General features: G+C 41.0%; 4 protein-coding genes across 4 annotated transcripts; 2 read left to right on the top strand and 2 right to left on the bottom strand.

Annotated features, from left to right (window-relative positions):
• Positions 1–262: 262 nt before the first annotated feature.
• tfpi2 (tissue factor pathway inhibitor 2) lies at positions 263–2315 on the bottom strand. Its single transcript, XM_062529299.1, has 5 exons — positions 2152–2315; positions 1753–1923; positions 1468–1647; positions 1120–1293; positions 263–997 (listed from the first exon to the last, which is right to left on the bottom strand). The coding sequence occupies exons 1-5, from the start codon at positions 2222–2224 to the stop codon at positions 936–938; spliced, it is 660 nt and encodes a 219-aa protein (XP_062385283.1). The 5' UTR covers positions 2225–2315; the 3' UTR covers positions 263–935.
• A 2549-nt stretch (positions 2316–4864) lies between these two features.
• gngt1 (guanine nucleotide binding protein (G protein), gamma transducing activity polypeptide 1) lies at positions 4865–5588 on the top strand. Its single transcript, XM_062530000.1, has 2 exons — positions 4865–4963; positions 5330–5588. The coding sequence occupies exons 1-2, from the start codon at positions 4868–4870 to the stop codon at positions 5456–5458; spliced, it is 225 nt and encodes a 74-aa protein (XP_062385984.1). The 5' UTR covers positions 4865–4867; the 3' UTR covers positions 5459–5588.
• A 406-nt stretch (positions 5589–5994) lies between these two features.
• zgc:85777 (uncharacterized protein LOC405871 homolog) lies at positions 5995–22772 on the top strand. Its single transcript, XM_062528952.1, has 9 exons — positions 5995–6204; positions 10582–10702; positions 15746–15875; positions 16402–16508; positions 17073–17240; positions 17556–17729; positions 18550–18711; positions 21148–21298; positions 22400–22772. Exons 1-9 carry the CDS (start codon positions 6010–6012, stop codon positions 22488–22490), a joined length of 1299 nt encoding a protein of 432 aa, XP_062384936.1. The 5' UTR covers positions 5995–6009; the 3' UTR covers positions 22491–22772.
• Positions 22761–25108, bottom strand: bet1 (Bet1 golgi vesicular membrane trafficking protein). Its single transcript, XM_062528953.1, has 4 exons — positions 24933–25108; positions 24329–24438; positions 24132–24188; positions 22761–23915 (listed from the first exon to the last, which is right to left on the bottom strand). Exons 1-4 carry the CDS (start codon positions 24949–24951, stop codon positions 23760–23762), a joined length of 342 nt encoding a protein of 113 aa, XP_062384937.1. The 5' UTR covers positions 24952–25108; the 3' UTR covers positions 22761–23759.
• Positions 25109–26375: the final 1267 nt, after the last annotated feature.

Here is a 26375-nt window from a genome sequence, read left to right as displayed (position 1 = left end):
AAATGCCAACTTTGTGACTCCGTCTTCTTCTTTTCATCTGCTAGGCGATGATTGCGTTTGTGGCTGTGAAAAAAGATGGTGTGTGCCTCACTCTTTCATCATTTGTCAGGGTGAAACAGTGAGATGACGAGGTGTCCTACTGTTTTCAAGGGCGCACAAATACATAGCAGGCAGCGGAGGGCCCTGCTACAGCATTTACCAGACAGTGTTCAATCTGGACTCACAGACACGCCTAAGGGGAAAACAACACTGCAACGATTCCTTTCAAGAAAAGTTTTTGTTTATTACAAACGTGATTCCTGACAACATTTGGTCATATTTTGGCACATAAATTGACAAAGTGAGTAAATTCCAGTGATGACAGAAGTGTCAGCAGTGTGATTTAGCAAAAAATTTTTTCAAAAATCAAACCATTATGGTCATTGTCAATATATCACTATACAAACTCAAACACAATGTAAAAAAACATAACTTTTACATTTTAAGTAGGCTACAACAAGATAGCCTATAATACAAATCAACAATATGATAAAATATCACAATATGATAAAATATCACAATAAAATACCAAATATTGGAAGCCTTTCATACTGTTGAATACAGTGATTAAAAACAGTATCAATAAGCAGCACAAAAAAAAGATATGTACTGTACATTCACATTTGAAACAGAAAACTTATGTTGGTCCTGCAGCAGAAAACCATAGCTGGACTGTCATTGGCACATCTGGTTGGGCTGGCAACCAATACTGGAGATGCATCGGCCTCGATCCCCAGAGCCAGACCCTCAGGCAAACAGTTCTCTTCAGGTCCTGTAAGTGCACTACGTTATAGCGACAACTTTCCAAAACATCTTCTGCAAGGCTGCTCCTTCAAAACTTTATAAAAAGCAGAGCTTAAAGGTGACCGCAGATATGGTGTTGCATTTTTTCCCCTTTATGATCGACGCCTTAGCATTCTTGACCCAGACCTCTTCCTGGGTTTCCGTGACTTCCCACCTGCAAGTGACAACAGACATGTACATGAGTAGACCATTCTATATGACAAAAACTTTCAGCTGATTTATTATAATGTTCGTCTTGAAAATGTCTTTTGGTAAAGCTATGTGAAAAATGCATACCTTTACCACAGACATCAATGCAATTTTGTCTTGAAATAAAGTTGTTACTGCTTCCTCCACAACCAGAATACTCAAACTCCTCACACATCTTGGTGACTGAGTTAAAGTAATAACGCGGTATGGAGGCCGAGCACCGGCCTTTGTCCAGGGGATCAAGACACACCAAAGGGACAGCTGTAACCAGTGAAAAGAGACTTATTGCAGGTTGACTGGCCATGCAAGAAACTGAGGTCAAATGAGGTGGTGACAGATATTCTTTGCTTTTCACATATTTTAATCTCACAAATGATTGTGTATGGCTATGTGTAGGCTAGACGTAGAAAGGATGCAAAAGACATATAGGCCTACTTTTTTGAGGTTTGCAATATTCTAAGCAGGAATCCATGCTGTTGAAACGGTTTTCATTGCCGTCACAGCCACCGTAAAAGAACATTTCACACTGCATAGTGGTCATGTTAAAGAAATACTTCTTGTGAAGAGCACGACACCGTCCCACATCCACGGGAAACCTGCAGATCTGAGGGATTTCTGTAAGAGAGAGGGGGGAAATAAGCCATTAGAATTACGCCAGTGACAAGTAGGCTAAGTGCCTTACAACGTTGTAGCTTTATCAGTGTTAGTGACGTCTCGTACTTGGTATCCTCCAGCATGATTTCTGGCATTCAGCATAACTCTTAAAGTTGTTCCCGTTTCCGTGGCAGCCGCCGTAGCCGAATTCTTCACAGCGCTGACTGATTCTGTTGTAAAAGTAACGCTGAATGTCCGCCCTACATGGTCCCTCATCCATTTCGAGCAAGCACACATCTGCAAAAGAACAAAGATGAGCTTTTCCTTCAATAAAACAAAGAGGCAACGCCCTAACATTGTATGCAAGAAAAACAAATGCATTCCACAATGCCTGGAAAATCAAAAAGACACCCTTGGCTGACGCAGGCAAAGTTATAGACTATATTATTAGACTAGTTGTAGCATATGTTTCAAGTAAGACATCTTAATAATTTACGTGGTCTTCAGAAGAAGAAATCCCGTTACCTTTAGGCTTCAACGTGAGGACGTTTTCAAATAAAGCCATGAGAAGAAAACTTAACGCGCAAAAATATCCCATAATTTAAGAATTGTCGTAGCACAACTGTTACAGTTTAAACAAGAATGTCAACTTTACTCTGACTCTGAAGTTTTGATCAGGGTAAACGTGGTCTTTTATACTATTGTGTGAAGTTTTTTCTACAAGTTGGAGTGGGCGGCACGTTGACTCATTTCCATGTCATTATAGAAGGCGGTCCACGCTTACACTACTTTATGCTTAGGCTAATATTGCGTCGTAGAATTGTGTGTTTAATATTGCTGCGTTTTACATATGCGTTATAACAATAATTATTTTTGAAAATGACAACAAAAGTAAAATCAAGGTAGGCCTATAGGGCCAGGCTATCAGAAAACTTACAGTAGTTCACAAATGTCATCATCAAGACCAATAAAATATTGTGTCATAGCTACGTTATAACTCATCCATGCAATGACGCAGGAACAGTTTGGTTCCCAGTGATGGGCGCCGCACCATCTGCACTATTTTGTCTGTCCCTGTCCCAATGGAATAATTTTCAAACAAAAAACTACAATGCACAGTGCTGTTTTCAGAACCTTCCAAGTTTCCCTCATTTTGTTACGTTTCAGACTCATCTTAAAATGGATTAAATTAATTTCTTATAATGGACCTACTCGAATGCAAAGAAATGGTGTTTGGGGTGTCCGGAATGCATTTTCTTTTATTATTTATTTATCTATTTATTAAATGCAAGTCTAAAATATCCCATTTACATAAGTAGTCAGACCCTGTTATGGCGCTATAGGAATTGAGCTCTCTGGTGCATCTATCTGTCTATTCACAGGTTTCACAGCTGATGGTGTAGGCCTATTTCAGAGTGCACAAAACCATGAGGTTGAGAGAATTGTCCATAGACCTGTGAGACAGGATTATGTCAAGACACAGACATCCAAGACGAAGGCTGTCAGGTAACCAAGGACCAAGTGGTAACTAAGATCCATGAGATCCATCCAACAGTGAATGTTCAAAGATGAAAAAATAAATAAATAAATAAATAGAAGAATAGATAGGCATGCCGTAATGACACCTAATATATCAAGAGAGTTTCACAATGTTGTGGGTTTCTCAAAAGACGTAGCCTAGCTGGCACTGAGCCCCCAGCCTAACACACACACACACACACACACACACACACACACACACACACACACACACACACACACACACCTTTCTCCTTTTTCAATTGGAATTCTGGTTACCGCATCATTTGGCTATAGAGTAGACAGCATTCCACATGATAAGGATAAGGGTTTTTTATTTGGTATGAGTACTCCATGTGCACTTGTGTGAACATTTCAGTGAAAACAAGCCTCTACCCCCACCTCTCCTAAGCATAAATGTTAAGTAGGCCCTAACAGGAATTTTGTCTTAAGTGCAATAACCACAGACTGGCCATTTTTGTTGTTATTTAATCAGAATCAGAATCAGAATTAGCTTTATTGGCCAGGTTTGCGTAACAAACAAGGAATTTGACTCCAGTTAATCTTTGCACTCAAGTAGCCTAAGACTCAACAATAACATAAAAAAACAGTAAAAAAAAAAAGAATAAGGGCAGTTATATGTATAAGAATAAAGGAATAAATACAGTATGTACATTTACAAATAGATAGATGCTATGGGTGGCCTTGTTGTCCCTGTCAACATGGTCGGATAACACCCCCACAGGCACAGGCAAGACACAGGATGCAATTTGCAATTGAAGAGAGAGTGGGAATACTGCAGTATCAGTATGAGGTTTAAGATCAAATATAAATATAGTGCAAGACAGTACAAAGCAAAGATGATGTATTGATAACAATATTGTAACTATAAGATTGGAGTGCACATGATATGAGGTAGCTGAGCAGAACAGGTGTGTAAAGAAGTTACAACAAATATGCTAATTTCTCATCATGGTTCTGGGCCTAGACCTATCTGTGAATTGGCATATCAAATATGATACAAAGTTTGTATCATATTTGCATGAACAGCTAAAAGAAATTCATAGGCCGTGTCAGAGTGAATTGTGCCAGACAGAGAATAGTAACATCTAATATGACAGGTTGAGGGTAAACACAGATTATCATTCTTATCATAGTTACCTGCTTGTCCCCTTGACCCATATAAGCTTTGCTACATAGGGTATGTCACTGAATGTTTTTTCACAAACATAAATACAAATCTGTCACTTGAACACTTATATGTTCAACAATAAGATGCTTACATTGATTCACTTGTATTTGTCAGTGCTGGCCAATTTAATGTTGAATGATTTTGAAAAAGAATAGTGTTTTAATCAGATTAAGAGATTAGAATGTTTATACAGATTACTTTATAACCCGGATTGAGAGAGAGGAGCAGGATTCTCAGAGACAGTTTTCAGCGGTGAAGACAACTCACAGCGGCAGTAAGTGTAACAAGAAATATCTTAAATTTGGAGCTTGTTTTTTTTTATAAATGTTTCTGTGTATTACTGAAAAATATGTTGACTTTTTTTGCATGCCTCTTATGTGGATATTGTAATATTCTATATAGCCTAGTACAATGTCATATCAAAAGAATGATGAATGGATATACAGGATCAAATTGTGAAGTTTTCAGAATACAGCACAGTTGGAGATTTTGCTCTTATCCAGAATTGACTTTTCTCTTTTGCTGCAGACCATGCCTATCATAGACGTCGAAAACTTAACAGACTTGGACAAAGCTAAAATGGAGTTAGAGCAAAAAAAGAAGGAGGTACTGCTTGAGCGAACAGTGGTAAGTTCCACAAATAAGTTCATACTTGATGTGATATGATATATGATGCAAAGCATAGTTGAGTAAATACCAATGAAAATTATAATGTTGTTCCCTATTTATCAATCCATTCAAACCATGGTATTTCAAATGGTTGTTTACTCAGAGTTCTTTGTTGCTGTTGCTATCATAGGAGGATTTAGAAGAATAAATAATCTGAATCTTGCCATGGCTAGATTATAAGGTTTGCCAACTCAGTAAAACTGTCCACGGAGAGATAATCAGATGAAGAAACCATTAACATTAGGCTACAAATGACGTCTGTTTTTGCATCAGGTATTTTTTCAGGTTTTCCTAAATGTTGTGCCACTGATGTGTAATTTGCAGGTGTCAAAATGCTGTACTGAATTTATGGACCATGTCCAGGGTTTAGTTGAGGAGGACGTCCTTGTGAAAGGCATTGCTGAGGACAAGAACCCTTTCAAGGAACTCAAAGGTGGATGTGTCATTTGCTAGAGTGAATTGAGGAGTCGCCTTCCTATGTAGCCCTACTTCTAGTGCCCTCTGGAGACCTGCTGCTACCAAATAAATCATAGACGGATGAGGATTGATATGGAAACAGATTTGAATGTTTTTGTCACGTCTTTGTTAAAAAAATAAAATAAAAAAATGACGTTCCCTCATCAAGGCCCTTTCTGATTGTATTGTTGTGTTTCCCCTTGAAAGTGACACAATAAATCACAAGTCGTTTTGTGCAATGATTGTTCTTGTTTTGTTTAATGGGTTCAGTGCCTCACTTGTGTCAGGTTTGTCTGAGTAGCCTACTGGGCCTCTTGAGTCTATCTCATGCTTCTTGAAAATCTGTGTGCATGAATAGTCTATTGCTAATATAAGTTAAGTCACAATAAATATTTAATGCAATGTCTATAATAAATGGTAACTTAATAATACAGTGTGCGTGAATAAATCTTTAAGTAGGCTACTTTCGACCTAAATGTCACCCATGTCACCTAGGCTAAATGTTAGGTATTGCGCATGCGCAAAACAGACGCGGTAGTAGTTCAGACATGGCGCTTTTGGAAAGATCTCTCCGTCTTCACCTGACTGCTCACCGTGGTTTCTATAAAGCAACGGCGGTGTGCATCAAAAGACAGTTATCAGAGAAAGCGTCGTCCAAAGCAAGGGCCATCAGCAATCCTGAAACATCTGATCACATTCTTTATACGCCGGAGCATTTTGCACTGAAGGAGTCCCTAAAGAAGGTAGCAAGCTAGCCTAGAGGGCTATCTTAGCATTGTTGACGTTTTAAACTGTGTACATTCATTTCAGTAAGTTAAAGTTACGTTTATTACGGTGTACTCTAATCTTAGTAGCCATCCTTGCAAACACAGTTCATGCACATTTGTCGAAAGGGTGTTATGTAGTTAAGTTAGACACCGGACTATTGTAGGTGAGAGGTCATTTGTGTTATGTCAGGCACAAGCTCCTATCAAAAACTTTTGCGAATCAGACAGCGTTACGTTCAGGTTGTCCAGTGTCTATAAAGGGGGCATTGCTAAGTAAGTCTAGCCTACACTGCGCGATGTTAATCCTGTACAGTAAGGAAATATTTTGTTAGTTGTCACTGCTACCCTGAGAATGTTTTGATCAGGAGAGAAAGTAGGTCACGTGATTCATAGCCATTGTCAGCCATTTGATCTAGTGTTAAATCCAATTAACGAGTTATATAATATCCTTTTATGTTTCAATTTGTATTAGATTCCTGATCATTTACTTTGTAACATGGTCAATCAGTTCCTTCGTAGAGGCTGTGTCCATACAATGTTACAGATAGTGTGATAGTGTGACAGTATTGTGAAAGAGAATGGCATTGGTATGCATGGCTGTGACGGGAGGTGAAGCCACAAGCTGTATGCTGAAAGGATACGGTGTTATGGTTATTCTGCTTGTCAAGTCACTGCAGAGTTCTTGCTCATTCATTCACCCAAAAGCCACATTACAATTGTTTTTAAATAGAGCCCAAGACAGTGGGACAGAAGCATGACCCAGAGCCCTGGCTTTGCATTGATCTTTTGAAGCCTAGGTAGTGTAAAAGTGAGGACAGCATGAATTTACTCAACAATAAGACAAGAAAAAAAATGAATATCAGTATTTAGGCCAACATCGTAATTAAATTGAATGTTTTATTTTCAAATTAATTCATGCATTAATAAGCCATTGGGTAAAAAATAAGCATTATAATCAACATAAATAATCCTGGACCTATATTTAGTTATATTATGTTATATTTAGACAACCATTTAGCACTTTCCCCCAGTGACAACCACATTGCCGTAATAATAAGAATAGATGTCCTTCTTCTTAACCTTCACGCCCTTTCCTCTGCCACATTAACCCTGTCTAGACGCATGTGGTTACTAAGGATCTAGGCTAAACATTTGAGCATCTCAAAATAGTTCACCGTACAACAGTCGGAAATACAAAGTGGAGGGAAGTTGTTGTTATTCCGCTGCCACCCTCAGAGGATGCCGGGAGATGAAAATAGGCAGTTGTAGGAAACATTCCCAATACAGGAGAGGAAATGGGATGCTGGGAGACAATGCAGTTGTGAATGTTGAAGTGAACATTATAGACCGGAGGCTGTGAATCACTGCAGTTATCACCTACAGTAAGCCTAAGTAAGGCGTACACTACCCTCTAGAGGGATGTGCTCCGAGACTGGCAGGTGTGGGGGTAGATGAGGATGCTGTGGAAGTTTCGGCCCCAGTAGCCCCCACCCCAAATTGCCACAAGTGGTTGTGAGCGTCCAATGTGCCACATGATCTTATGATTCGGTTTGAATGCAGATGTTCATTGAACATGAACATTTCTGGATGACTCATTTTTTAAGATTATCTCCTCCACTGTACCATCATTGTTGTGCCAAACACCATAACTCGTATGAACATGTATTGTTTTAAAATGAATTCTGTGGTCAGTCAGCACTCGGCATCAATTATATCTTTTCCTGTGAAATATCAGTGTAAGAATATATCGTTGCAGGATTTGTTGCAGGCTTAGTTGAGTGGTACAGTACTCTGTGGTGTTGGTCATTACTGTTGACCTCAGATTGTAGGCCCTGGGATAGGAAATTCCTCTGCAAGCACCAAAAGACCACAACAGTCTCTGAAAAAAAAAATGGAATAGCTGATTTAAGGACTCTAGGGACGAGAAGTGTTTCCCTTTTCCAAGGCTTGGAGGAAACCTCCCTTCCTTTTCTGCACTATTCATGAGGATGGTTAGATTATACTTTGCTTTTTTAGTGAAAACAAGACTCCTCCATATGGATACCTCTGGCTGTTGTGTTGACTAGGATGATATGTTCTGGGTCTTGCAGTTGGGTCTTGTGTCCCTTCAGTCATTTCCTGAGAATTACTTGGTTACTTGCCCCTGTACAGCCTGTGTGTTCCGTGCACACTGTAGTCAGACAGTGCGCTTGTGTTGGCTTGTTGGCGAAGCCTCGATTGTTTAGTTTGGAAGAGGGAGCTAGGGAGTTTCTGTGTCTCTCGCTCTCGTGGCCTATATCCCTCTCCAGACTTTCAAAGCATAACTTCAGTTGAGGAGTTAAAAGCACATGCTGTGAAGTGCTCTTGGTTTATAAGGACATTAGGCTATGCACTATGATGAGGTCATGACGGAGAAGTCATTTTCAGTTTGTTTCAAAAGTAAAAAAAAAAAAATTATAATTCAGAATAATTGAATAATGGTTGTTTAAAACAATTAGCAAGCAAAAGAAAATAATCCTGACTCGGGGTCTTGTAATGCTTGATAAATTGGATGACATTTAAATATTTCTGTGTTAGATATTTTCCTAATTTAATCATGCTTTGCAGAACACTCATTCTCTATTTTTGAGTCCCTCAGTGTTCTACAGGTTTGTGTCAAGGACTTGTTGACACTCAAAGCAGCATGTTTTGGGGAGACTGGGGGCCTCTTCATTAGCTTTCCAAAGTGAATGGAAAATAGGAAGGCAACAATAATTCTTCCAAGGACATCTGTTTTGCTGAGGGGCTCCAAAGTTATGTTTTGTTGTGACTTTGTGTCAATATTTTTTTCCTCTTGGCTCACAATTAATGTAGCCGTTCAGCTGTTTCTTTCCTCCTTGTTTTGCTCAAGCTAACAGCTAGGTTATTTTGCAAATTTCTTATGAAACACAAAAAGTAAAACCATTGTATCCTGTGACACTGCCATGATTCAGGCATCAAGGCAAAAATGCTTGGTGATCAGATGGAAGTGATTGATGCCATTCATTTTCATAGTGTATCTCCCTGGGGTTGATATGATGACTTTGGAGAGGATTCCAACAAATTGTGCAAGCATAGGTTTTGGCACTTTCATAAAACTTTCATATCTCTGGGGAATCAGCCTTGTCTGCTCTGTCTATCTCACATAGAAAAGAGAGTTTAATTGCTTATGATAAATTGTAAGTGATGCAACTGTCGCAGTATGTCAACCTCTGACAATAGGCATTGGAATCGTACTGTATGTGCTGACATTAGCATAGAAATTATGGCTGATATCTTACCTCACCCTAGTAGTTTTCCTCTTCAGACAGTTCAGAGTTTGGGTTTAAGACTAGGACACATTTGTATTGCAGATTACACTTCTAAAATGGGTCGCCACAGCTGAAAATGGCTTAAAATTATTGCTCTTCTGTGTTAAGTGAATCTGATCAAGTAAAGATACTGATACAGTATTCGATCATGTTAAAACTGATCACAAATCACTACTTAAAGGCACAGTCAGTGATTTTGCATTTGTCGCTTTTGTTTGTGATCATGTTTATGTTTACATTCACGAACAGATGCCTTTCTGAAAAAAAAACAAAAAAAATATTCATTATATTCTAACCCAAGACCAAATTAAACATACCAGTGAGATAGCTCACCCCTACTTTCAGTATTTCCAGTGAAATTCCACACAGGGTTTTGTTTTTCTTTGTTCCCAGTTTTCGGAGCATGGACTGCCTACAGAAACCAGAGGTGCGTTAAAATTTGGCAAACAGTGACGAACGTTCCTGGTGGACGTGTTTTCTTTGAACAGTTAGATTTGAACAATTTGGTGTTAACATTCCATTCTAACAGTAATTGAATTGTTGCATTAGTCAAACTCGCGTCCAGTTCCACTGTATGTTCGCGGAGGAGCACTACCTCTTTCAACTGTTTGCAATTGTTAGCAAACGTTCGCCAAAAACTCAAGGCTAACAGAATACTGTTTGCAAGCGTTCGCAAGCGTTCGCCTACGTGAACTTGAGCACACCTCAGGTTTTTTTACAGTGTAATCCCTGACTAGGCCTTTAAAGACTGGAAATGCAACGTAGGCTCACCAACCCAAAAGTTTGCGTTGGATCAGTAATAAATCATATGGCAAATCAGACAGTGGAAAATACTGTCAAGAATCAAGAATTAATTTCATCCCCTATGCTTCATGTAGGGTAGGAAAGTAAACCAAATGCATAAGCTAAAAAGAGATCTGTCTAAACAACTAGCTATGAATGCCTTCTTTAACACAGTGTGGACCCTGTAGTACGAAAGTGTAACATGCGTTCACAAACTGACCAGCTCTTTTGTTGTTGTATATGTGTTGCCTGTGTTTTATAGATTGTGGACCAGGAGATCAACCCCTATGTGGACAAGTGGGAGGAAGAGGGATCGTTTCCTGCTCACAAGATTTTCAAGATTCTTGGAAATGCTGGGTTTCTAGGAGTCAACAAGCCTGTTGGTAGGTGGACCTATGCTCTTTTGAAACTTTCTGAACTTCCTGAATTTACTCATCTTTGTTACACAGCTAGTTTTAAAATTTTACAGCACCTCAGCAAATATGAATACCGTTCAGGTTGCTTTAAAGAAGCGCATCAAATGAATAGTCATGTAGATACATGTAAATGAATATTATCTCGAGCAAGAAGCGGAAATCTATTGTGTCTGAAAAGGTTTGAAATGATAATGGCATAATAACTGGTGCATATAATGTATCCTGTTCAAGGCAATACTATTGTATTTTATCAATAATTAACATCATCCTCTAGGAAAACTAGTCTGCTGGTGTTACAAAAGATCATGAAAGTAAAAAGAGAATATGAAAAGAAAAATGACCCCAGATTTCCTTTTGTGGTGCTAGCAGACATCATTTGAATCTAAGTTTATTTTAAGAAATATCAGCCATTAGCAAGAGCATTGCATTTGGGGTGAACCGTTCTATGGAACATTGGTACATTGGTAATCGGTTAATTGGTTTGTGTAATTTTGTTAAGAAAATATGCTTACCTCAAATGCTTTGATTGCAGCTTTTTCGCTTGAGTGTTTTCAACTTTCTGCTTTCTCCTCTATGACAGTATAAAGTTGCTGTTTTTGGTATGTGGACAAAACAAGGCATTTGAGGGCATAATCTGGGCCTTGCAGAACACATTTTTTTCACCATTTCTTAGCATTTTATTAATTAAACAACTAATTGTTTATCTGAGAAAATAATTGACAGATTAATCAACTATGACAATAATCATTCATTGCAGTCCCTTTCCTAGTCCTTATACTCTGTCTTTATTCTCTCTCTCACACACACACACACTCCAGAATATGGAGGCGGTAGGCACACGTAATTTCAGCTGCCCTTTGAGAATGATTGCTCCCTTGAGGAGTAGATGAGATGATATTTGGGCAAGGAAGGCAACTCTCCCTGAAGCAGCCATTTCCACCCTCCCTTTATCATGGCAAAAAAAGAAAGGACAAGAAAAAAACTGCAGTATAGAGAGAGAGAGGAAGAGATGAATGTATTCACACTTGAGAGCTGTGTATGGGCCGATCAGCTGGCCCCATAGGGGAGAACCGGCTTCATAACTGTAGGTCAGGTCAGATACGGGGGGAGAGAGAGAGAGAGAGAGAGAGAGAGAGAGAGAGAGAGAGATAGAGGGGGGGGGAGAGGGAGAGGGAGAGGGAGAGAGAGAGAGAGAGAGCATTAGAAAGTGCTGACGTCTGAAGAGTTTTGCATTAGCTCATCTGGATTACAGGGCAGCGAGGGCTGTTCCCAATATGAGATTACCAGACTGGGATATTGGATAACCTCAATAAAAGATGGTGTCTTCTAAAGGATCCACAGCATCTCTGAGAAATATCAAATTGATAGTAGCCTGCTGTGAGCATTCAACTTGAGCAGTGACAGCAGGTGTGCCTATACTTACCTCCACTGTATTTTTCATTGGAGAAGGTTACTCACCAATACATGTTAATGCAAGTTTATTTCCTCATAGTGAAGAACTGGCAGGTGGTCTCCTATGATCCTGATAGTATTATTGTAATACACGTGAAGTGCCTTATCCCAGGCAGACTATGTTATTCCAGGTTACAAGGTGACAGAAGATGTTTTGAGTCAATGCCACTTGAGACAAAGTGTTTCCAGCAAGACTGTTGAAATGATGAGTAACACAATGTCTTTCTCCCGGAATAATGATGCTGGGATATGCGAAATGACTTAATTTTTCAAATAAGTCGCGGAATGAAAGACCAACATCCTGTTGAAGGATCGAAGGAGACTGGAGGAAACGATACCTTATGAACTTTTGGCACAGCATTTATTTGGCTTACTCAAAGTCAACACTGATGAGATTTCAGGGAATGTCAGAAATGACCCAAGGAAGAAAGGATTAGATTTTGTGATTCGTAGCACCGTCGGGATTCTGGAGCCGTTTATGTTTTTCGGTTAGTGGTGTAATGGCATGGTATGGCCACGTGGTGGCGATCTGAATAGTTTAGGTTCAAATGTATGACAACCTAGGAAGAACACTACAGGCGGAGGTCTGCGCTCTCTGAGTGCTTCTCTAGTTAGTGTTGTAGCGCAACAAAGGCATAATGCTGTATGAACTCCATACACACACAGACGCAAATGGCCGCCATTTTGTATGTAGCAAAGGTCACTGTATAATGAACAGTCACACAAACACAAAAGTACGCACACACAAAACACACACAATAGACAAAATGCACTAAAACTGCTAACGTTTGGCAGTCAGGACTCTGTACTTGCTAAAAGCGGAAACATTGTGCAGCCTGCCAACACCGGGCTCGGACGCAACACCAGTAACCTCCCGTCCTATCTTCGAGGTCATTATTCAATCAACAGGGAGTTTTCACAGTAACTCATCTGCGTTGTGAAGAGCTGGCAGTGAAAGTATTTTTCCTCAAATCCCGGTTTTCCACTTGCCTCTTGAAATGTGAAATTAGGCCGGAGTGGATGACATGATGAATTCAAAGTTCATTCTGTACTTCTCATCCTCTGATAAGTACTTAAATAATGACTCAAGAGCTCAGACATTTATGTCTTCACAGGCCAAGAATAGGTGATTAATCCCGCTGATAACTATTCTTCCCATCGTAGCCTGCCCTTGAAAAATATCACTATGACACAATTATTTTTGTTATGTAGCTAAGGAAATGCATTCTGCTCATATGAGGCACTTGGTCCTCACCCTGCATATGAATGTTAGTCATACTATCAGGCTCGACCCGCATTGTAAATATGGTAACATTGTTTTTATGTGGTGGTGTGTGTGGCTTAACAACACAATCCCATGTGCCTCGCCCATGCGGTCTTGATAAAGCAGCACGTCGATTAAATGGATTCTCCACATGTCATAAAATTCATATTTGCTACCCCTGAGTCACAACCACATATAAACACACAAGTGAAGTCATTGGTGTATCTCTCCAAGTTGTCTGCCGCTGCTGTGACTCTTTTTCGCTCTAATGAAATGGTCACTGGTTCTGATGACCCTGTTCTGGCCTCCTTTCTCTGGAGTGGATGTCGGCTCTTAAGTTGAAACAGCTGTCTCAAGTCCTCCTTGTGGTGTCTCCCCCCGCTGGACATCTCCATGTGTCTTTTCATCGTGCAGCAGCCAACTGAGACATCGCACCACCCCTGTAGATGAAACAAGGACTCAAGTCGCAGGATTTGAGCATGATTTGTTTTTCCAGGTCGACCGCACCAGGATGTCAGCGTGTCGGACCTCAGATCCGCATAATTGGACGTGTTTTTAACCGAGGCCTGCTCAAATATTTACTTGACTCACGTGCTTTGTCAGATGTATGACATCCTCAGTTTCCTGTCAGCCTAGGTTTTTTTAATAACAGTGCATTTCACAAGCTGGTCATGTAATATGATAACATGATATAATCTTTCCTACATTGAACTACTACATTATGCTATCTTGTTTGGCCAAATTATTGGCAGTCATGCGGGGAACGTTTTTTTTAGATTTAAGTGGGGTGTTTTCGCCTAAACAAAAGTGCATTGTGCATTGAGTGGACACTGGACAGCAAGTGAAAGCAATAGCTGGTGAGAGTCCTTCAAACATCATGACCATATGCATCAAAATGAACTTGATAAGTTGTTACTCATAAAAATATTTCTCAAAAAGTTGCAAATTGTTGCAGTGTTGCCTTAAGCTTTGGCAGTTTAATACAGTCATTTTGAAAAGTACAAATGCAAGGAGATACGTTGGTAAAAGGTGGGAAAAGTGTTGATCAGGCTTTCAGAAGATAGGGTCTCATGGTATAGCTAAAGGTTAATATCATTTTATGCGCTGTCATCACACATTTCTAGATAAATGGCCTGAAAAAGCCATAGTGGTGAGGTCTCTTCAAACTAATTGCTGTCTAAGTCGAGACACGTACTGTACAGTTTTAATGCTCTGTGAAAATCTACCAAGCGGATATAAATGCAAAGTTTTGAAAACCTTTGTGCCGGAGTGATCTTCTGTAAGCCTTACGCCCCTGCCATCTATCGCTGTGCTAAGGCAATGGGGTTTAACATTACTACGGCATGGGAGATTTTCAGTGCATTACTTCTTCTACTACGTTGAACGGCAACATGAGACATAATGAAATACATAGATGTCTCCCCTGCATGTGAAAAATGTTTCTCGGATGATCCGCCCGACCTCGAACACCTGCAAACCCTCCATTGTTATAGTGGCTTCGTAGAGTCTTTGTCTGTTCTGTGGTTGAGTTTTCCCGTGAGGCATGTCTGGTTGAGATTGACCAACTTCAGATGTCTCGTGTAAATCATCGAGGTGAAAGCGAAGGTCATGGCAGAGCCGAGAGCTTACTTATCGTGTAGTCATGCAATCCCTGTAATGAAATGAATGCAATCCCAACAGACTGCTTTTAAAACGAAACAACACTCCATGGACCTGAATTCATTTGTCAGTGTTAACATAGCAACAATAAAGGATTAATCTTATTAATACATATTAAATGTATTAATTATCCCACGGCATAATAGAACATGCTCTGGTATGTTTTGATATAAACAGTATGTAAGGATAGATCCTTTCAAATCTGTTCCTGGTTGAGTATTATTTTCTGAGGAATATCAAGAGAGATGATATTGGAAAGAGTTATTAGGAAGCAATGTGAATATAATATAATAGAATAGAATAGAATAGAATATATACTTTTTTGATCCCGTGAGGGAAATTCAGTTCTCTGCATTTGACCCAATTTAACCGAATTAGTGAACACACAGCACACAGTGAACACACAGTGAGGTGAATCACACAACCCAGAGCAGTGAGCTGCCTGCCCAACCAGCGGCACTCGGGGAGCAGTGAGGGGTTAGGTGCCTTGCTCAAGAGCACTTCAGCCGTGGACTGGTCGGGGATCGAACCGGCAACCCTCGGGTCACAAGCCCGAAGCCCTAACCAGTAGGCCACGGCTGCCCCATACTTCCCCATGTGAGGAAGTAAATGCCGGTGTTTTGTGTGAATGGCAGAGTATGGAGGCCTGGGGCTGGACTTCAGCTACAGTGTGGCGGTGTCAGAGGAGTTGGGCAACATCAACTGCGGCGGAATCCCCATGGCCATCGGCGTTCAGAGCGATATGGCCACACCTGCGCTGGCCAGGTGAGGTCTACTCTACACACAAAAACAGCATGTAATGTAGTGTGTTCTGCATCTGTAGCGTACATGTGTTTATGTATAGTGCGTTCATACGGCATGGTGAAATGGAAATTAAATATGCAATGTGAGTATTTCTATGTATGTCTATATGTGCTTATAGTCTATGTAATGTTTAAGATACAATGCTGAAGCAGAACTTTGAAAAGACATTTACTGAACAAAAGCGGATACATAGTTGCAAATCTAACAAAAAAAAAGTGTATTTTCATCTGGATCACTTTGGTTCCACCCAAGGCTTTGCATACTTTTATGACCAACAGCTATGCGCCAACTGGATGTTCAACTTCTCATTAAGGCCACAATAATGTCCCACAGTGTGCTAACTGTCCCACAGTGTGCCGTAATTATGTTTTGCGATGCTGTTCTGCGAGAGAGCAAGGGATAGTGCAGCCCCTCATCCTCTTTGTTCTCCTCTCTCCCCCCTCCCCCCCCCCCCCCCCCCCCCCCCTCCATGTCCTGGGCCCTCCAGGTTCGGCTCTGCGGAGCTGAGGACAGAGTTCCTGTTGCCCTCCATAATGGGGGACAAAGTGGCGTGCCTGGGGGTGAGCGAGGTTGGGGCTGGTTCCGACGTCGCCAGTAAGTTCCCTGCTAATGACAAAGTCATCATCAAAGGGGACTGTTTTTCTGCTTGCTTCAAAGCTAGTGCAAAAGCAAGCAAGTAGTATGGGAGATAAAAGGGTTCAAGCGCACGGTGTGGTGCAAGGCTTTTTTTTTTTTTTGATAAGCAAGTGTACAATCATTATTTTGTTTTCTGGAAGAGGACCGCACAAGATCACTTGAGTCCTTGAGAGCCAAGGGGGGCGTCCTTATGTAGGAATGGTGTGCTTTTCATCTCTTAATTGCTGATTTCATGGAGCTCATTTTCCATTGGATAACTGTCCTGCAGCATGCATCTGCATGACACTTAGTAGTCTGATGAGAGAAAAAAATGGTGGGGTGGGAGGGGGTGTTCTGCTGTAGAATGAGAGGATGACTTGCTTAGCCACGTCTCAATGACTCATTGAGGTTTTATGTCGTTGTTCATTGAAATACATGATCGAAGCCACGTGCTAAAGACATATGCAGAATGACAAAGAGAAAAAATCTTTTCTTTATATTTTCTTTTTCTTTATATTTTCTTTTCCCCCCTCTCTCCACTAGGCATTAAGACAAAAGCGGTGCGGAAGGGAGATGAGTATGTCATTAACGGGGGCAAGATGTGGACAACTAATGGCACTCAGGCTGACTGGATGTGCCTGCTAGCCAACACCAGCGATGGCCCCGCGCACAAAAACAAGTCCCTCATCTGTCTGCCAATGAACTTGCCAGGTGACAGCAACATACCAGAATTAAGAGTCAGTACAAGGAAAGAAAAGGGCAATTAGGCACACAAGTTAGATTCCGTCCATGTTGATAGATCATCACCATCAATTTCCTTTATGACCTACTACAGTATACCATATACCATGTGCCTGGAAAATATACGTAAAACTTGGGTTCAGTCCATGTTGACAAAAAAATGTTTACGTAAATCATGTTTAAAATCCTTCTTGATGTACAGTATTTATCTTATCTGTCTGTCTCACTGGGAGTAGCCCAGACAGGGTACATACTCACATATTGCATTAATTTCTTGTGTCAAAGGGATCCATATTGCGCGTAAGATTAAGAAGATTGGGATGTGGTCCTCGGACACGGCAGAGGTGTTCTTCGATGACGTCCGAGTGCCATGCAAGAACCTCATTGGCCAGGAGGGGATGGGCTTCACCTACCAGATGCTGCAGTTCCAGGAAGAGAGACTGTGGGCTGTGGGAAGTGGTAAGTGTGCAATCCTTCACCTCAGACTGCCCCCACCGTGCACCGTTGACCGTACCTTGGAGACTGGGCTCTCCCGTCCCAGCTTATTTCACAACATCAGGAGCAGCAGCAGGAGGTCTGTGGGGGGTGAAGAGTAGAAAGAGGCCTTTTCCAGTTAGTATGAGTAGAACTTTGTAACATATGGCTTCCTGAAGGGCCCGTTAGTCAGTGGCAAGATGGTATTATTGTGTGAAAGTAGTTGTAACACATTCGTCCTTTTAATCTGTCTGTCCGTGTGAATGGAGGAAACCCTGTTTGGATTCTTGAAATTGAGCCAAACACAAAGACGCTAGAAAGTCTGCTGTGTCCTTTTAGCAGAGAGGACTGGTCATTTCCTCTTCCCACCCCCCGCGGTCAGCTGAAATTAACCTCTTCCTGCGGCCCTTGCCTCTCAAGGAAACCTGAGTCATCCATTCTTTCGCAGCTCCCACTGATAGATATATGGGGACAGGCGAAGGTTTGTGAACTAGTACAGGACACAGAACCACTACCTCACATTTTTACCCACCCACCCCGTGACTCCAGCCTGCTCAATTGTGAGTTATAAAAAACAATACTCGGCCCCCTGAAGAGCAATTGGTAGCTTAGAACTAGCAATGCCAAGGACATGTATTTTAGAGATGTGGAAGTACTTGTAGTGAGACATGCATGTGATGACTTTCCTGTATTGTGTGTGTTCATATCTGACCTCTTAGTAATCAGTCTTGCCTGAGTAAATGTTGTGTCATCTTCTCCCCCCTATTGAATGATTAATAAATGCTAACTGTGTTGTTGCTAACAGTCATGTCCATGATGGACAAGGTACTGCAGGAGACTATCAAGTACACAGGGCAGAGGAAGATCTTCAACAAGTCTGTGCTCCACCATCAGACTGTGCACTTCCGGCTGGCTGAGCTGGAGACGGAGGTGGAGCTGCTGCGCTCCTTGCTGTACCGCGCCACAGGTGGGTCCGCTAGGCACACAGTCGAGGCTATCTTATCTTAGCATACCTGAGTGTGGATTAGAAAAAAAAAATAGAATATATACTTTTTTGATCCCGTGAGGGAAATTCAGTTCTCTGCATTTAACCCAATGTAACCGAATTAGTGAACACACGGCACACAGTGAACACACAGTGAGGTGAATCACACAACCCAGAGCAGTGAGCTGCCTGCCCAACCAGCGGCGCTTGGGGAGCAGTGAGGGGTTAGGTGCATTGCTCAAGGGCACTTCAGCCGTGGACTGGTCAGGGATCGAACCGGCAACCCTCAGGTTACAAGCCCCAAGCCCTAACCAGTAGGCCACGGCTGCCCCACAATTAAGAGATCGATATAAGCATATCTGGTATCAGTTACTTACTGAATTGTTGGTTCCATCCACATTTGGACCAGATTTGCTCATGGTCGACCCAAGATGTTTGTATGTCTGGTGCCAGTAAACTAGCAACCGACCGACTGAGTGAGTGATCTAACATCGGGTCAGCTCCACTCCTCTCCCTCCAAGTTAGTTAGCTTGTTTGCCTTCAGTGGACACCCAACCCTTCTCAATACTTGCATTCCCAGCTATGTTTCTCAAATGTATAGTTGCTAGATAGGTAGTAATTTACATGGTTGGTTGGAACTATGCAAGAATGGCACAACTGTTTCCCAAAACAATATTTTGAATTATAGTGGTGCAGCTTACATAGTCCGATTCATCATTAAGCGATACAAAGTGTTTTCCCATAACTATAGTTCCAGCAAAACATTCGTAAACACTGTTGTGAAATTATGTAGTTCGAACTACAGCTTTGGGCTTGTGGTTGAAGCATAGTTGAAGGATTCAGCATATGACGTTTGTGAATTGAGGCTAAATAACAATAGAGTACACAACTGTTTTCACCTGCATGTTTAAATGACATGTCATTCAAGCTCATTCAGTGGAGTCATCAATTTATTAACTTAAAGGGATTTTCCGCCATTTTTGGAAATAAGCTCATTTTCCACCTCCCCTCGAGCAAAACAATCGATATTTACCTTTTTCCTGTTCATCCAGCCATTCTGTGAGTCTGGCGATACAACTTTTAGCTTCAGCCTAGCATAGATCATTGAATCAGATTAGACCATTAGCTTCTTGCCTGCTAGCATCATGCTTAAAAGTGACTAAGATTTCTGGTAATTTTACCATTTAAAACGTGTCTCTTCTCAAGTTAGAAAGTGCAATAAGACCAACTGAAAATGAAACCTGCCGTTTTTTTAGGCTGGAACTACACTCTCATCTGGCGTAATAATCAAGGGAAGTTGCATACGTACCATGGGCGCAGTGATATCTGAAAATAGTTCCCATAGGTAACAAGCAGTAGTAGTGCGTGATATCACTGCGCCCATGGTACGTTTGCAACTTCCCTTGATTATTACGTTGTCCGCGTATATGAAGTCAAGGTACTGAAGTTTGGAAACGATCATTGTTCAAACTTACAAAGTACTGTTAGTCCAACGTTTTTTGGAAACAGTCGTTAGTTAGAAGTTGGTAAGTCGAACAATGAATCGTACCATGATCATTAAAAGCTTACCTCCGTAGTTGTATGGATAACACAGCTCAGATTGGAGGTTGAGAGTTATGATTACCTGATGGCCTTATGACCTTATGGTCTTGCAATATGTTATCCATACCTGGGTTTAACTCAGAGTTGGACCGTTTCCACTGGCATCACCCTCTAAATTAGCACGTCAGTCTTCTAAACAAGTGGAATCATGCCGTGAGATCCACAGACAACTGGGTCACTGTAGCCTCAGGTTCATCTGACTGAATAAATACAAATGAACAATTGAACAAAGACGTTGAGCAATTACACATCTGTTATATGTCTGACTTCAGAAGTGGTGTGATCAACTTCTGTGTCCTATAAGTAAGATTACACCAAAATGACTCAAATGTCACAAAACTTGGGCATTTTCTGCCCTGATCTGACTCAAGGGGTGACTGCACATTTTGTTCCACTTTCACATTTTCATGTAGCAAGATGAAGCATTTGGGCTGAGCTCTTTGCGTGAGCTTCTAGTTTTTGAAACTGTTTACCTTTTAAATTGGTCACTATTGTTTGATAAACATTGCCTATGATTAGGCTGATTTCTATTTTCATGGGACTTTCCATAATTATTTGGGCGGATGTGACTGAAAGGGCGGTTTAAGCCATGCGTGATGAGGCATTTGGAACAGCCTATGTTTACAGGGACGTTGGTTGGGATGAAGATGAAGGGATAGATGTATGTCATTGGGAAAGGAGTCCATTGTTTGAATTACTTCTTACATGTGCTACTTTGTCTTAAAATGAAGGAACAACAATCATGCTTAAAAGGTATTTTAGCAAAATGAACATAAAAAAAACTGTGACTGATTCTCGTCTTCTTCCTGAGGACAGCTATGTACATCAAAGGCCATGACGTGACCAAGCTGGCCTCCATGGCCAAGCTGAAGGTCGGCCGCCTGGCCCGGGAGTTGGCGGACAGCTGCCTGCAGTACTGGGGAGGGATGGGCTTCACCAACGACGTGATTGTCAGCAGGTTCTACAGGTGAGCCAGTCCTGACATGCTCTAGTCAATTGCCAACACATACTGTATATATGAATGCCAGTCTCTCTCTCTCTCTCTCTCTCTCTCTCACACACACACACACACACACACACACACACACACACACACACACACACACACACACACACACACACACACACACACACACACACACACACACACACACTTACGTCTGCAGTCCGTCACTGATACGCAGTGATGTGGTCATCTGAGTAAGGTTGGGATTATACTTGCTGTTAGACCAAGCGTAAGCGTATGCGCCCGTGTGCGACCTGCTGTGTCCTGTGTACAGACTCGCTGCAGCATGATCATGACATTTTTCTCCTAGTCTCCCAGAGTAGTAGTAATACAAACATAACAGTTAGACTTCAATCAAATTAAGTCTATTGGTTTTTTTACAAGATTACAACATAGACCATTCCAGATAACCCCCCGCAAGTATTGTCCTGTATAAGCCCACTCAAAATATGATGGATGGTCTTCATGATTTACGTTCACAAAAAAGTCCCTAAGTCATAAAAACTGTTTTTCAGAAGATATTGGTTCATCAGAAGTACGTGGTTTATACTTGTTTTGTCATAGTGATGGGTGTTAATCTGAACTGTGTAGCCCTATTGGGTTTCATACAATCTTACAACATAGAGCATTCCAAATAATCCTTGATGTTTCTTGGAATGCACGTATTGTTCTGTATAAGCCCACTCGAAATATGATGGAAAATACAGCTTTGCCTTTGCAGAAAAACATGTTTTGGGTGGTCTGGTCTTCATGAGTTATGTACACAAAAAAATCCCCAGCTGTCTCTCAGAAGATGCTGGTTCATCAGAAATAGTGGCTTATGTTTGTCATTTATTGAGAAAGAACTATTGTCTTTCTTATTTGTCTGTGACATTTGAAGGCATAGTCTGAATGAGCATGAGCAATTTTGCCTTTTGAACAGCTGATATTGGATGTCCTATGTTTTAAAGTCAATATTGAACTACTTTCATGGTTGAGTTTGTAGTGTTTGATATAACGTTCATCACTGTTAAACCGTTTTAAAAAGAAAAGTCTCTCAACAAATGTTTTCTCAAATACCAGGGACTCCAGATTGTTGTCTATTGGAGGTGGAGCGGATGAAGTCATGCTGGCCATCATATGCAAGTACATGGACACCTTGCCCAGGCAGTGATATGTATTGTATATCACAATAACAGTTAATCATTGTGAAATGACATAAGTGCTCTTCTGCCACAATATTTTAAAAGATGGCAATGTCTCAAGAATGGTTAATTCAGTGCCTTAATGTTTTATTTGTATATAATTAGAATGATTTTTTGATCATATTTCTTGTGTAGATATATAGTGTGAATATTTGTACAGCTCTTACATGTTGTAGCATGAACTTCTTCTGTAATCAGTGGGTATAACAGACGTAAAATGATTAAAAACATGACACCTCTTACACATAAAATGTTTAATGAACTCATTTTTCCTCTTATTTACAACTTGACATTTACAGAGAAATTTGATGGATCACATGCACTGTTTTACAACTGTTTTACTGGTGTTGCAGTTTGGGCAATAGAGTTGCTACTACACCAGGAAAAAGCATCCAAATTTAGGCCCTTCAGCTGTGAGAAGCCCTGAGGCATTAAGCAGATTAAAATTAACCCAAATCAAACAAAGGTATTTGAATCCAAACCCAAAAATTAGAAGTGTCCTAGAGATCCAGAAACATGCATGTGACTGACCACAGAGTGGAATAACCCTTCGCACAACACTCTGTGATCATATAAAATTGGAATCACAATATCAAAACAGTATTGTGTTTTCCAGTCATCTGTAGGGGGGTGTAGTTGCACTACAGTTATGTTTTCCTTACATTAGCACTTACATTATTGTGGACAGGCCACATACTGATTTTAAAGACATTTTGCAAATTATGAAGTAGGAACAGCTTGCCATAACATGTCAATGTCTGAAGTTATTCAGCCTTTTGCTTCTAAATTATAAATACATTTGAAAAAGATGCTGTCCTATTAATATACAATTATGTCTGAGCCTCTGCTGATTTAGAAAAAAAAAAAAAAAAAGCCTGACCAACTTGGAAGTTCAACAGCACTCATGACCCAGTCCTTATCCCAAACTGAATATATGTAGCTCAACCTCCAATACAATTCCATACCAGACGTGTAATCCTACAGTGTGGAATACTAGACAGGGCGGTATTATTACGGTACACCTATTCATATTGGTAGGGTTAAGACACTTCCTTAGGCTATATTGCACAGTTTCACATAAAGGTTTCATTGTGATAAAAAAATACGCTCATGGCAATCTGTTATCACCATCATCAGTCCCATTGTTTTTTGCTTTGTTTGTTTGTTTGTTTGTTTGTTTTACCTGATCCAAAGCAACATGGCACGCAAGGAGAGCATGACAAGCAGGTCTCTGTTCATCACCTTAATCTAATGATCCAGTACAAAATCGTAAAGACGAAAAGGGCGAAGAGCAACAAGTAGCAAAACACTTTGGTCTGGCTTCCTCTAGACAACTGCTTCAGTCTGCCCATTGTGGCTCCTAGTAAACCTCCCGTTGAGTCAAAATCAGAGTCCTGGGGAGAAGATTTTTAGACAAAAAATAAATAAATAATGATCAATGCAGAGGCTGAATCAAAATTAAACCATTAGGTTAACCTGGTGGAAGGGACTGGCAGAATAGATGTAGTTGAATCCCCGAAAATGGAAAAGTTTACTGCTTGAAGTAATAATACTAGTAATTTGAATGTTTGTTCTACTTCTCTGGCTGTGGTGAGGATGAGGAAACTTACCATTTCTTGCAACATCTGGTTGTGATGCTTTACTTCTGCCCCAATGTCAATAGACAACTGGGAAAAAGAAAGGGAAGGAGGAATGTCATTCACAGAGTATCTTGTCGAGCAGTAATTTAGTTAACTTACGTACAACAGTGAACAATCAGTGTAAGAGACCCAGTCCCAGTATACCGTGTTGTGCGGTGGGAACTTACATGCTTCAAAGCACTGACTTTTGCTCTCAGACCTTCTTGTAAATGTTCATTCTCTTCCTCATGCACACTGTATCCACTTGCGACATAGTTGCCTTGAGGGCCTCCTTCACCTGTTAACAGTTAGGGAGAGACATGTTGAGGTCGAAATGAAATGTCCTGTTGTAAAGGATTACCATCTTTACGACAATCAAGCCATTTGAATACTAATAAGGGTACGACAGTCTCATAGAATTTAACTCTCACTGCTACAGGATATATGCCAGTTGTACGTCTACTTCGTCGTATATTTAAAGCGTCATGGTGAAAGTTAGCAAATTGTTTGCGTCGCTTCTATTCAGGTTGTGCTGTTACAGTTAGCTGCCATCATACATTGGCTAACGTTAGCTAACGGGCCAGGCTGATACATGTAGCAGTCATACAGAGCATTTTCGCAGCCACTAATGCAAGTAATATAGTCTACTAACAATTACAGTAGATTCTTGCGTGAAATCTTAGGCCTAACTTGGCCAAATGTCGGGCCACCAAGCCAGTCTGCTATCTAGCTAGCATAGCTGAGTAATGTTAAGCTATCCTCTGTGATGAAATGAAAACAAGCCCTTCTTACCCAAGCCTGCGCGCCTCATCGTTATTCCTTGAAGACAGTTTCAATTGCAGGTAATGCACTTTATCTAAAATGTTCCTGATAATTGATCCACCTCTATGTACTTGAGTAGCCTATCTCGCCGTTTCAATGTTGCTCTTCAGACTTTAACATACGATTTACGCCACGACACCATACGGAAGCCGATAAGGAAATTGTGTTTCCGTTTGCCGCTATGATAACTGGGTAAGTGAGTTTATTATGGGTGATGATATTTTTTACAGTCTATCTGGTGATGATTCACACATTGGGTGGCTCTCAAATTCTCCTCGATGCTCGGTCCTCGAGGCTAGTTCCCACTGATCTACCTAACACTGGACTATCCCATTGTTGTCGCCCTTGTTGTCTAGATCAGTGAGGACGAGGATTGAGGAAGGAAGGGAGGATGAGAGCCACCCAGAGAGTAGGCTATGTTGCTTTCCTCTCACACATGGTGTGGGGCAGTAGGCTGGATGAACCCTGCCTGCGACTAGTGGGGCAGCACAGCTGATTTAGGATTAGCCTATTTGTTTGTCATTTTCAAGATGACAGATACCATAGGCTATAGGCTACTAATGTTAACCACAGAAACGCATTGCTTAAGATTTATTCCAACCATGTTTAGGCCTATACAGCCAAGATTATTAGCCTACATCTTTACTAGGCCAGGGTCATTCTTCGAAATGGTTGCCTATAACATTTTCATTTTAACGGTTGCCCAGCCCTATAACATTTTCAGCAAAAATAATCCTTTTCATCCACGGCATTAAAGACATGATCATCCTCCAAAAATATTGATATATTTTCCACATCAAATGGATTGAAATATGATAAAAGTGACTGACTGAAGTTATTGACTAAACAATACATGCCTTCAATTAGCCTAGAAATGCCATTTGCCTAGCAATGAATGAAAACCGTAATGAAAAATGTTATTCCTGTCTAATTTGCGTGACAGGTTGGTTGAATTAACGCCGTGGCGCTGCTCTTGTGGCGACCGGCTGTGCTGGCATAGTGTTTTTTGTTGTAGGCCTATTGTTTGTGTTGTCGGTGTTTTTGACGTTTTTGTGTTCCTGCATCGTCTTCCTCTTTGTTTTTGGGTCATGCCGATATGAGATGTGCTGCTGCTCTTGGTCTCAGTGGGACACGGCAGACTTTTTGGAGTTGCATAGTGACGAGTGGGGGACGCCACTTTTGTTTTTCGTTGGATTCCATCGGGCTATAGGCTACCGCAACTTCTAAAGGCTGCTTTGGTTCCATCCGCCATGGGATCTTCCAGATGACGACCGACCTGTCGGATACACGAGTTTCTACTGGGTCGAAGAGACCTGCACGGTTGTTTGCGGCGTTCGTGCATGGGCCTGTGGAGTGGCCTATTCAGTCGGAGCTATCCTGGGCTGACGGTCGCGGAGGACGAGGGAGGCGAGG

The sequence above is a fragment of the Sardina pilchardus genome, chromosome 24, assembly GCF_963854185.1.
Source record: "Sardina pilchardus chromosome 24, fSarPil1.1, whole genome shotgun sequence".
Lineage (NCBI taxonomy): Eukaryota > Metazoa > Chordata > Actinopteri > Clupeiformes > Clupeidae > Sardina > Sardina pilchardus.
This window is presented reverse-complemented; position numbering and strand designations above follow the sequence as displayed.